Source organism: Labeo rohita, chromosome 21, assembly GCF_022985175.1.
Source record: "Labeo rohita strain BAU-BD-2019 chromosome 21, IGBB_LRoh.1.0, whole genome shotgun sequence".
In the NCBI taxonomy this organism is placed as follows: Eukaryota; Metazoa; Chordata; class Actinopteri; order Cypriniformes; family Cyprinidae; genus Labeo; species Labeo rohita.
The window spans coordinates 25,494,799-25,507,407 of NC_066889.1; the positions used below are offsets into that span (position 1 = coordinate 25,494,799).

At 31.1% G+C, this 12,609-nt stretch overlaps 1 protein-coding gene across 1 annotated transcript; it reads left to right on the forward strand.

The window, feature by feature from the left end:
* Window positions 1–1,308: 1,308 nt before the first annotated feature.
* Window positions 1,309–8,351, forward strand: lhx2a (LIM homeobox 2a). Its single transcript, XM_051093604.1, has 5 exons — window positions 1,309–1,326; window positions 3,040–3,224; window positions 3,684–4,036; window positions 6,038–6,225; window positions 8,013–8,351. The coding sequence occupies exons 1-5, from the start codon at window positions 1,309–1,311 to the stop codon at window positions 8,253–8,255; spliced, it is 987 nt and encodes a 328-aa protein (XP_050949561.1). The 3' UTR covers window positions 8,256–8,351.
* The last annotated feature ends 4,258 nt before the right edge of the window (window positions 8,352–12,609 follow it).

Below are 12,609 nucleotides of genomic sequence, written 5' to 3' on the forward strand. Positions count from 1 at the left end.
TATGAAGCTTGGGCATTGCAACAATGAATTGCAATAACAACTGTCACAGCTGTATGACAGATGGACAGTGTGGATGTGTTTGTTGTTAGGAGTGCAGTGAGTCAGAGTCTAAAACTACTGTGGTAAAATTTATGAAAGGAGAATAAACGGTGCTATTTTCCCGATTGTGTTGCCAACGGAGCCTGTTGATGGGAAATAAACATCAGATCAAGCTGTTGTTGTATAGTGCTTTCTTTCTTATAGACACACACAAACAAATTAATTAGTTAATTAAATTAAAAATAGATATATTTAACATATCCCACTTGTACACTATAATGTTAAGATTAAATGCTTGCAGATATAAAATTATTTATTTATTGCCAGAATATGACGTTATAGATGCACAAAAAGTCTATTATATTAACATTACAAGTCACATATATTAATTCTGACTGAATGACAATTGTTTCTATGATGATTTTACTGTGTAGCTAAAGGTTGATTGCATTTTAAATTGGGTTACATTGCTTATAACTGCTTGTTTGCGGTTTCAGAACAGAATAGAATAGAATAGAATAGAATAGAATAGAATAGAATAGAATAGAATACGCAATAGGTAGGCTACATTGCATAAAGTGAGTATGGACAAGATATTTCTTGCTACTCCTAAAAATGACTTTAATTAGTGGTCTATAAACACTTCAGTCAAGTTGATTCAGTCATATTAAAATGATTGAGGATCCATACGATTGTCTATGAGGTACATGCGGGCAAACAGCCGGAAACCTCCTCCTGTCCCTAAGCGCACGGAGTCTGATGAGCTTGTTCAAAAGCCCGACTGAGTTGACAGATTTCCACAAACCCTGCTTCTGCGCACATGCAACTACATCCCGTCCACACTTACCCAAAGGAAAACGCGCAACTGAAGCCGGAATTAAGAGACAACTGGACTTCCATGACCGAGGCGATATTGTTTAAGAATTAGAGAATCTGTTATTGCAAACAAAGTTTGTCATTGCAGTTTATTTAGACTCTGTTTGAGGAGGTTTAGTTAGTTTTAGACACGCTCTTTAAACAGTCACTAGTTATCCTTTATTTGCGTTAATGTGCATACCTGTAAATGCATATTTTAAATAAAGTGAAGAATGATAGATATTTTTATGAGTGGAGTAGATAGATAGATAGCAACCAACAGGTCGTACATCCTCTAGCACATGGATAACCTCCTCTTTGGAGACATCTCATCATTTCCTTGACCCAAAGGAGTTCATATATAGACATCCTTGCACCGCGGGAGAGAAAAGACCTGACTGCTTTTCTATCAACATGGAAAATAATGAATCAGTAAGAATTCCTTTTATTCTTTTGTAATATAAATATAAAATACATAAATAGTAGATAAATATTTTTGTTTTACCTTCAACGTGCCGTTGTAAACAGTCTGTAGGTCAGTAGGTGTGTTGAAGTTGATTCAGCATGTTATAATCACTTTGACTATATAAAAGCTGTTAATTTAGATGTTACAATAATAGTTACCTGAGAAGAAATTAAATTAAATTCAGTATATAATGAACATGAAAAATGTCATGACAATTGTGCTTTAAAATTATACTATTTTTTTTAAAGTAAGGCTCACCAAGCCTGCATTTATTTGATCAAAAGTATGACAAAACAGTAAAATTCTGAAATATTTTTAATATTTAAAATAACTGTTTTCTATATGAATATATTTTAAAATGTAATTTATTCCTGTGATTTCAAAGCTGAATTTTGATCGTCATTACTTCAGTCACTTGATCTTTAAGAAAATCATTCTAATATTCTGATTTGCTGCTTAAAAAACATTTATTATTGTTGAAAACAGCTGAGTAGATTTTTTTCAGGTTTCTTTGATGAATAGAAAGTTCAGAAGAACAGCATTTATCTGAAATAGAAAGATTTTTTAACATTATACATGTCTTTATCATCACTTCTGATCAGTGATGATAAAGCATCTCTGCTAAATAAAATTATTAATTTCTATCATTTTTGCTATAGTGGTATAGCTTTTTTTTTTTTTCAGATAAATACAGATCTTTGGATCTTTCTATTCATCAAAGTAGCCTGAAAAAAAATATACTCAGCAATTTTAAATATTGATAATAATTATTATAAAATGTTTCTTGAACAGCAAATCAGAATATTAGAATGATTTCTGAAGGATCATGTGACACTTAAGACTGGTGTAATGATGTTCAAAATTTAGCTTTGGTCACGGGAATAAATTACATTTTAAAATATATTCAAACAGAAAGCAGTTATTTTAAATAGTAAAAATATTTCACAATATTACTGCTTTTGCTGTAATTTGTACCAAATAAATGCAGGCTTGGTGAGCAGAAGAGACTTCTTTAAAAAACATTACAAATCTTACTGTTCAAAAACTTTTGACTGGTAGTGTATTAAGTTCAATGAGTTATTATTAAAGTTAAAATATTAATATTCAGCACCATTAAATTAACATTTGTATCACATATTTATATGTTTGTATTTAAATTTGTCATTTTTTAATGGGATCTATTGGCTTCCCATTTACATCATTCTCTTTTTGTGTACATTGTCTCACTAAACAAAATGCTGCAAAGAAAATTAACAGGATAAGAACAATTCTTTGTACATAAAGTCATAGATAAGAATCTTATAAGAATGGTTACAAAATATGATAGACATTCTAATTAGAATCCTGCTCAATTTTCGTATTGGAATATGGAATCCTTTAGGATTTTTTGACAATGTTGCAAGTAAAACACTCAGGCTATAGTCTATGAGTGGTAGGAAAATATTTATAAATTATTTTAGGTTGATTAATGAGTAAGCAGTCTGCTTCAAGACGTAATTTACTCATATAAATAAATTAAATATTCATGCATCCACATAATATCAGAGTCTTTGAAAATGAACGAGGACTTAGGCCATAGGATATATATGTATACATAAACCGATTTTGGTAAAAAATATATTACAGCTTAAATTCAGGATGTCTAATAACGATGTTAAATATCTACCTGGTGTGTTTAGGGCTGTGAGTCTCCGGTGTGCGCGGGTTGCGGCGCACTGATCTCAGATCGCTTTTACCTACTCGCGGCAGACAGAAGGTGGCATGAGCGCTGTTTGAAATGCAGCGCATGTCACGCTGACCTGGAGTCAGAGTTGACGTGCTTCAGTAAACACGGAGACATTTACTGTAAGGAGGACTATTACAGGTAAAATAAATGTTTTATACGTAAACATCTCTATTCAACTTCGAAACGAGACTAAATACATACAGGAAAGACCGGGGCTGGTTGTCACGCTTTTTACCTCAGCGAATATTTCTCAGCGTTGGTTTATTTTTAATACCTCTTTGATCATTTAAAGCCTTGGCTACAAAAAGATGTTGAATTCACACCATTATTTACCATTATTAAGAGATGCAGTTTATTTTGCAAACGTTGACCTTCACCCCAATATGTTGTCAAATTATGAATACTAGCTAGCATTTTATATTTAATTGAAATGTTATCCAAAGTATAAAAAACTAAAAAATTTCATAAAACAACAAAAAATGCAATCTTTTAGGGTCACAACTTGCCCCAACACCCCTGTCTAAAGTGTTTACATTTCACACAATGTTCAGATATATCTGTTTAATAAAGCCAACAATGATGTATTCTTTTAAGTAGGAGGTTTTCTTTGCAAAGATGTGCACGGTGCCACCTGGGAATCTCTGCCACAGAGGTAGTAATGCGCGCCGGGGATCTGGTGTACCACTTGAGCTGCTTCTCCTGTGCCACCTGCGACAAAGTGCTGTTCACTGGAGATCACTATGGGATGAGAGAGACATCAGTGTACTGCCGGGTACATTTTGAGATGATGCTACAGAGTGAATGTCATACAGATTTGTATTATTCAGACATGTCTCCTGTAGAGCCAAACGCGGAGAGTAGCACATACAATGAAAGGACCCTCGTGCCCAGAGGACGGGTCCGGAAACGGAAAAACTTTGATGCAACAGACCATGCTTCTTATCATTCAGGTAATGCATTTTAGATACTAGCATAATTTGAAATATTTGCAAAATATGTATTTTTACACTACCTGTCAAAAGTTTGGAATAATTAAGAATTTTAAATGAGTCTATATTCACCAAATCTGTATTTATTTGATTAAAAATAGAGTAAAAACAGTAATGTTGTAAATATTATTACAATTCAAAGTAACTGTTTTCTATTTTACCATATTTTAAGTGTAATTCATGCATTGGCAAAGCTGCTGAAAATAGTGCTGCTTATTTATTTATTTTTGTGGAAAATGTTTGGGGTAAGTGAGCAAAACAAAAAAAAATTTTTTTACCTTTTTATTCATCAAAGAATCATCCAAAATGCATCACAGCTTCCATAAGTAGCAAAAACAGTTTTAACATTGTTAATAAGAATCATTATTAATATTTAAGCACCAGATCAGCATATTACAATGATTTATAAAGGCTCATGCGACTCTGAATACTCAAAAACACTGTATACTCAAAGAGTTATGTTAAATTCTGATTATATGTCACAATATTATTGCTTTTACTGAATATTATTAATAATATTGTGTTTATTTTGATCAAATAAATGTATCTTTGGTTAATATACAAGACATTAAATGTAAAAACAACAAAAAAAAAAAACTTAATTATTCCAAACTTTTGCCTGGTATATTGCATTTATTTGGGATTAACAGAATAAAAATATTAATAGTTCTTATCAAACAATATGTCAGCATTATTATATATATATATAAAATTTTACCTATATACATTTTACCTAATATATACATTTAATTAATGATATACACTACTCACCAAAAGTTTTTGAACAGTAAGATGTTTTTTTAAAGAAGTCTCTTCTGCTCACCAAGCCTGCATTCATTTGATCCAAAGTACAGCAAAAAATATAAATATATATATTTTACTAATAAAAATAACAGTTTTCTATTTGAATATATTTTAAAATGTAATTTATTCCTGTGATTTCAAAGCTCAATTTTTAGCATCATTACTCCAGTCACTTGACCTTTCTGTTGCTGTTAAAAAAAAAAATATATATATATATATATTATTATTATGTTGAAAAAAGATGAGTAGATTTTTTTTTTTAGGTTTTTTTGATGAAAAAAAGTTCAGAAGAACAGCATTTATCTAAAATAGAAATCTTTTGCAACATTATACATGTCTTTATCACTTTTGATCAATTTAAAGCATCCTTGTTAAATAAAAATATTAATTTCTAGAATTTCTTTCCAAAAAAAACATATACTGACTTTTATTATAGTGCCGTTTTATTTCAAACTGTTATTTTAAATGCTGATCTCTTGGATCTTTCATCAAAGAATCCTGAAAAAAAGTAATATAAAAAGTAATCAAATGTTTTAAATATTGAAAATGATAATAATAAAAATGTTTCTTGTAAAATTCTTCTGAATATTGATGATGATAATAATAAATAGAAAATGTTTCTTGAACAGCTATGATTTCTGAAGAATCATGTGACACTAATAACTGGAGTTATGCTGCTGCAAATGTAGCTTTGATCACAGGAATAAATTACATTTTAAAATATATTCAAATAGAAAGCAGTTATTTTTAATAGTACAATATTTCACAATTTTACTGCTTTTGCTGTATTTTGGATCAAATAAATGCAGGCTTGGTGAGCAGAAAAGAATTCTTTAAAAAACATAAAAATCCTACTGTTCAAAAACTTTTGACTGGTAGTTTGTGAAAATAATATTTAAAAATAGAATTTACTTTAAAAACCTTTTCATTTATGAATTATTACTATAAATACTATAGATTAACTTTAGTAAACTAAGTTCTATATAAAACAGTCTTTAAGAATAAAATGTCATAGTTCTGGTACTTTTGTTCTCAAGTATGTGCGTGCAGAAAATGAAAATTAGAAGACAGTGTTTGCTATTGTTAAATGTAATGCCCTGGCCTTTAGTGTTTCAGTGAGTCATATCAGTGTTGATGAACTGTGTGTGTGTGTTCTAGATGTGAGCGATATGGGTGTGGAACTGTCGGAGAGAGTGAGCTGTCAGAAGTCCAAACGCATGAGAACGTCTTTCAAGCATCACCAGCTGCGGAGCATGCAGAACTTCTTCACCCACAACCACAATCCAGATGCCAAAGACCTCAAAGAGCTCGCCCAGAAAACAGGCCTCACCAAACGTGTGCTCCAGGTCAGAAAAACACAACTCCGGACTTCTATTTGAGTTAGATATACAGTGGGCTCCAAAAGTCTGAGGCCACATTGAAAATGTGGCTTTAGAAATCTCATTCAAGCATGGAAATAAACAGAAGGGTTTCAGAATGGGAGCTTGTGTTTATATCTCACAATTCTGAGTTAATATCTTGTAATTGCGAGTTTACATATTGTTTACATCTCACAGCTCCTAATGCTGTCAAATCCTAATGATGAATTCTAAATTAACATCTCGCAATTCAGACTTTTTTCTCAGAATTCTGAACTTATTAAAATTGGAAGATATAAATTCATTCAGAGAAAAAATGAGGTCAGAATTGTACCATAAAAAAGTCGCAATTACATTTTTTATTTGTTTTTATCCCAAGCTTCCATAATTGCAGAATTATGAGAAAAATGTTAGAATTGCAAGATTTAAACTCGCAATTCCAAAATTCTGACTTGCAGTTTTGAGGCATAAAATTGCAATTCTAACAAAAATGCCAGAATTGTGAGATTTAAGCAAATGTGAGATAAAATGAGCTAAAAATTAGAGATGTAAACTTGCAATTATGAATTTAACACTTGAAATTGCACGATATAAAATCGAAATTCTGTAAAGGAAAGGTCAGACTGTGAGATTTTTTTTAAAAAAAGTTTCTTTTTCATAATTGCAAGTAAAAAAAGTCAAAATTATGAGATAAAAAGTTGCAATTACCTCTTTTATTTTTTGATTCCATGGTGGAAACTGGCTTCCATAATGTAGGAAATAGAAACTGTTTAAATAAACATTATGATAAAAAATGAATACAAAATACTTTGAGGTTTGACACTATTTCTAGGCCACTAATCAAAGTAAATTTACACTAATCATGTGATTCTTTTCCATTAGGGGGCAATATTTGGCCTTTGGAACTGATTTCCAGGGTCATTTTTTACATTTGCGAGAGCAGGTTTTTTTAATCACCATATTATTATAAAAAACATATGTTGTTTTCAATGTCAAAAATACTTACATTTTCCCCTTCTTTAATCAATTTTAAACTGTTGTCAACAACAACAGACTGTTTAAAATTGTATCTAAATTATACATGTAAAGACAGGAGCTCATAGGGCTGGAATATTATGATAAAATTCATTATTGTAAATTGCTCTTTATATTGTAATAATGGTTATGAATATTGATAAAGAAAACAATATAAAATGTTTTTGTTTCGTTTTGGGCGCGTCACATTCTGGCTTCAAAGACAAACATGTCAGTGCATGATGTTAGCCAAGTCTAGCACAAGTTACGCAAAAACAGTCGTTATAATTACTGAAGCTACAAAATTAATCTTTTATTTACATTGCACGGTGTTGTTTATAATGAGGGAATTTGTGAATGAGCACACTCATCAACAGCTCCGGCTTTTTCAACACTGACTAATCTAAGCACTTCTGATTGGCCGATGCATTCCTAAGTTCATCAGAAATGCATTTGATTGGTTATAAGGCTCAACACTGCAGAAAACAGCATGCAAAAGCAATCTGATGCAGTGTGAGTGAATCTAAGTGTAATTCCACGAATTTACACTTTTCATTCATTTTCACATTTCGCAACAACTGTAATACATTGTTAAAATCTTTGTCTTAGATTTTTGTTAATTTTGGTGGCATTTTTGCCACAAGCCTTTGTTAATTTCTGACCCTGGTGTACAGGGAGAAAAAAAAACTAATTTCCTCCATCAACAATATGTAAACAAGTCTAATGGTGTCAAATCCTAATGATGTCTTTATATTCTGCAGGTTTGGTTCCAGAATGCCCGTGCAAAATTCAGAAGAAACTGTCTATATCAGGAGAGCATGGGAGTGGACAATGTTTCTGACAATTCCACCATCACATCCCCATCTTTGCCTTCACCCGAACTGTCCCACAGATCCCTGAGCCCGTCCAGCCCCACCGGAACCTCTCCATCACAACACACACAAGCAATAGCCAGTCACAGCTCTCACTCACCGATGTCTTCTGAGTTGCTCTTCCACTCTTAAAAATCAGTTTTGATTATTATTGTATTACCTTAAAATCAGCATAAGGGTTACACTCTTAAAAATAAAGATTCCTTATTGGCGGTTCCTTGAGGAACATTCAACATCATTGGATCGTTTTAATTGGACAGAAGGTTATTTATAGTGAAAAAGGTTCTTTAGATTTAATGCGTTTCTCACACAAGGAAAAAAATGATTCTTTTAAGAACTGTTCTCTGAAAGGTTCTTTGAGGAACCAAAAATGGTTCTTCTGTGACATCACTGTGCAAACTCTTTTGGAACCTTCAGTTTTTAAGAGTGTTCACTACCAGTCAAAAGTTTTTGAACAGTAAGATTTTTAATGTTGTTTTTTTTTTTTTTTAAATGAAGTCTCTCTTACGCAACAAGCCTTCATTTATTTGATCGCAAAGTACAGCAAAAACAGTAAAAAATTGAAAATATTTTTGTCATTTATTCCTGTGATCAAAGCTCAATTTTCAGCATCATTACTCCAGTCTTGAAGAAAGATTTTTTTATTATTATTATTATCAATATTTAAAACAGTTGAGTACATTTTTCAGGATTCTCTGATGAATAGAGAGATCCAAACATCATTATTTATCTGAAATAAAAAGCTTTTGTAACATCATAAACTATACTATTCAAAAGCTTGGAATCAGTATAATTTTTGTTTTTTGTTTGGAAAAAAAAATAGAAATTTATACTTTTATTTGGCAAGGATGCTTTAAATTGATCAAAAGTGATGATAAAGACATTTATAATGTTATGAAAGATTTCTATTTCATATAAATGCTGTTCTTCTGAACTTTCTATTCATCAGCTGTTTTCAACATAATAATAATAATAAATGTTTTTTGAGCAGAAAATCAGAATATTAGAATGATTTCTGAAGGATTATGTGACTGGAGTAATGATGCTAAAAATTTGGCTTTGAAATCACAGGAATAAATGACATTTTAAAATATATTCAAATAGAAAATGGTTATTTTAAATAATAAAAATATTTCAAAATTTGACTGTTTGGTGAGCAGAAGAGACTTCTTTAAAAACATGAAAAATCTTACTGTTCAAAAACTTTTGACTGATAGAGTAAGTAAGTATCATTCATTAACTGAAAGAAAGAGAAGCTCACAGTAAAAGAAAGGCCTCATCCACAACTGTCTTTTGTTGTCATGCCATGTCTTAATTTGGTTTTGAATTGAATACTAATATAGTGTGTACTGCATACTGCTTATTGTATACCATATGGTGCCTGTTACATTTGAAAAGTAGTGTATTTATATGCAATATGCAACTGTAAGTGTTTCAAAGTGTGGCATGTTAAATTGTTAAAGTAAATCATTGTTTTGTATATCCACAAGTTGCATTCAGATGTCATCTTGGAAATAAACATGGCATTTTTATCTAATTTTATATATAACTGTCTAGTACCATTTGTAAGATACATGTAGTTATTTGGCAAGGATCCACTGACCCAAATGACAGCAAAGACATTTCAAACTTTCTATTTATCAAAACATCCTGGAAAAATACATCAAAGTTTTCAATAATATTAAGCAAATCAGCATATTAAAATAATTTCTGAAGAATCGTGTGACACTGAAAACTGGAGTAATGGTGCTGAAAATTCAGCTTTGCATCACAGAAATAAATTACAGTTTACAATATATTTAAATAGAAAACAGCAATTTAAATTTGCAATAATATTTCACAATATTACTCTTTTACTGTGTTCAGGATCAGATAAATGCAGCCTTGGTGAGCAAAAACAACAAAAATCTAACCAACCCCAGTTTTTTGTACTGTATTGTGTTACTAATATCAATACTGAGTTAAAGAGTGAACGCTTGCACAATGCTTACACAGTCTAAAAACGCCCACACAGCGAAAAAAATCAGATGTGGTAAGCTTTATTTGAACTTTCAAAACAAGATTAACTAGGTTTAAATAAAGTATTCACATTCTGAATAAAAAAAGATGTTTGTTTATTCAGCACTGAAGTGTGTGGTGTTTGATTATTTTACTCCGGTTAGCTTGTATGCGAGTGGTGTGTGTACTCTTGTGTTGTTTTCTTATTTTCTCTGAGTGTGTGCGCGTTTGCGTGTGTAAAGTTTGTCCAATGTAATTATCCTGATCCCTACTGAGGTGATTGTGGTTTGCATTGTGCAGTTACGAGCTGAGACTGAAGTCAGCCAGTGTTGAAGCGATTGGCGGAGCTACGCGGTCTCAGCATCAAAAAGAGAAAGAGATTCGGTGCTGTCTTTCTTCCATGACCGCATTTTTTTATTAGCTGCTAATGAAGTCTTAGTTTTGCATTGCAGAAAATATTTTCCGGATTTTCTCTTCGTTAGGGGCTCTTTAGAATTCTGTACAGTCATCGAATCATGATTTTCACCCGGAAGATGGAAAGAGGAAGAGGCGCGTAAAAATAACGAAGGAGCGTTGCATGATGTGGACTATTTCTATATGCTGCACATTTCATGCTTGTGGTTGTGGCTCGACCAAGTGTTGACCACGAGGATGCACGTGTGTGTGTGTGTGTTTGTGTTTACGCATGTGTGCCTTTATGATTGGCAGATTACAGGACTCTCGTTTCCACAAACCACATTTACAGAAACTAAAACACACACACGTAATTTAAGTGTATATTTGCATTTACTTATTTATTATATTATATTATTTGTCTTTTGTTTATTTGTTTTTATCTTTTATTTTTTGTCCTTGCATTTTTAGCTTGCAAACTTTAAGAACTAAAACTAAGAGCAAAAAGTTTTAAGAGTAAAAATAGTAATATTATGAAAATTAGTAAAGTTTAAAATAAATGTTTAAATTTTTTTATACATTTTATTTTATCTTATTCCTTCCTTGCTTGATAAAATCAGTAATTTCTTTAAAAATTAATATCTGTATATATATATATATATATATAATATTTTATGTATTATTTTCGGTAACATTTTCTATTACTTTAGAGCAGTGTAATTTTTTCTTGCTTGATAAAAACATTAATTTATTTTTAAAAATCATCTATTTCATTAGTATTTTTATTATTCTATTTGTCTTTTATTTTTATTTGTATTTATCTTTTATTTTCATCCTTGCATATTTAGCTTGCAAACTTTAAGATCTAAGAAAAAATAGTAATATTGTGAATATAATTACAATTACAATTTTATTTAATTAAACGTTATTTTTATTTTATTTTATTAGCATACATTGTTTAATTGATATCTGCATCTATATCACCTGTCTATCTATCTTTCTTTCTTTCTATCTATCTATTAAATTTTATTTATTATTTTTTTAATTTCTGAATATATATACGTATATACATATATATATTTATTTATTTTAATTGTATTTATTTTTATATTATTTTATATTATATTAGTCTATATTATTTTATGTTTTTAAAATTGTATTTATTACATTTGACCATTTTAAGTATTTTATGTATTATTTTTGGTATTCATTATCTGTTACTTTTGATCAATTTAATGTTTCTTGCTTGATAAAAAAAAAAAAAAAAAACTCTTTGTAAAGAGTGTAAAATATATTCAACAGTAAAACTGAAATAAATTTATTCCAATTTAATATTTTACACACATTTTCCTAAACCTGCCTAGTGCCCCACAAATCCACTGGTTAGTTGTGGTCTGAATGATTACTGTATTCATGGTATTCTTTGTCCAAAATAGAATGGCATTGACCAGCTCTCTTTTTGTTTTTTTTTGTTTTCTGTCTGAGAGCTGGAGGGGGCGCTAGTGAATTTCAAATTACTGAAATGCCTGATGACTGCTCAAGAAAGAATCATAAAAATCCACAAACCACACATTCATTCATAGTTCCTCTTTGCACACACACAGACTTAAAATGAAAAAGCAGAAGTCCTCCACACACTCTACAGTTTTATGTCATTCTTTTTTTAATGCCACTAAACAGAGATCTTTGCCACTTCCTCCAGTACAACACGTGTCAAACACGACTGTCGGCGACAGCAAAATTTGACTTTGTGTCTGTGGGTGTTTGTGTGTTAAAGGCATACACATGTCTGAAAGGTATTTGCTCATAATTTCCCCACAAGAATGACAACTATTCAGGCAGAAAATGAGTATGTGTGCGTGCAAGAGTCCGAGAGAGGTGGGAGAGGCAGCAAAATCTAGAAAGGTGTGGGTCCGCTTTCCATAAACCATAGCAGGCCACATGAAAAGTCTAGGGGTTTTGTTGTCGTAACGTTATTGCGCATGGGGTTATACCGAAACAATGATGTCACAGAATATCAGTCTGCATGAATTACCCATCGTAAAGGTCAGGTCTGGGACATATTAGCCTGCAGAGATTCATCAAATAGTTAAAA

Excerpts from the sequence above, each read along its gene's own strand:
- lhx2a (XM_051093604.1), top strand. Across the intron at positions 4,037-6,037 it reads CCATGCTTCTTATCATTCAG|ATGTGAGCGATATGGGTGTG; the intron begins GTAATGCATTTT and ends TGTGTGTTCTAG. Across the intron at positions 6,226-8,012 it reads TCACCAAACGTGTGCTCCAG|GTTTGGTTCCAGAATGCCCG; the intron begins GTCAGAAAAACA and ends TATATTCTGCAG.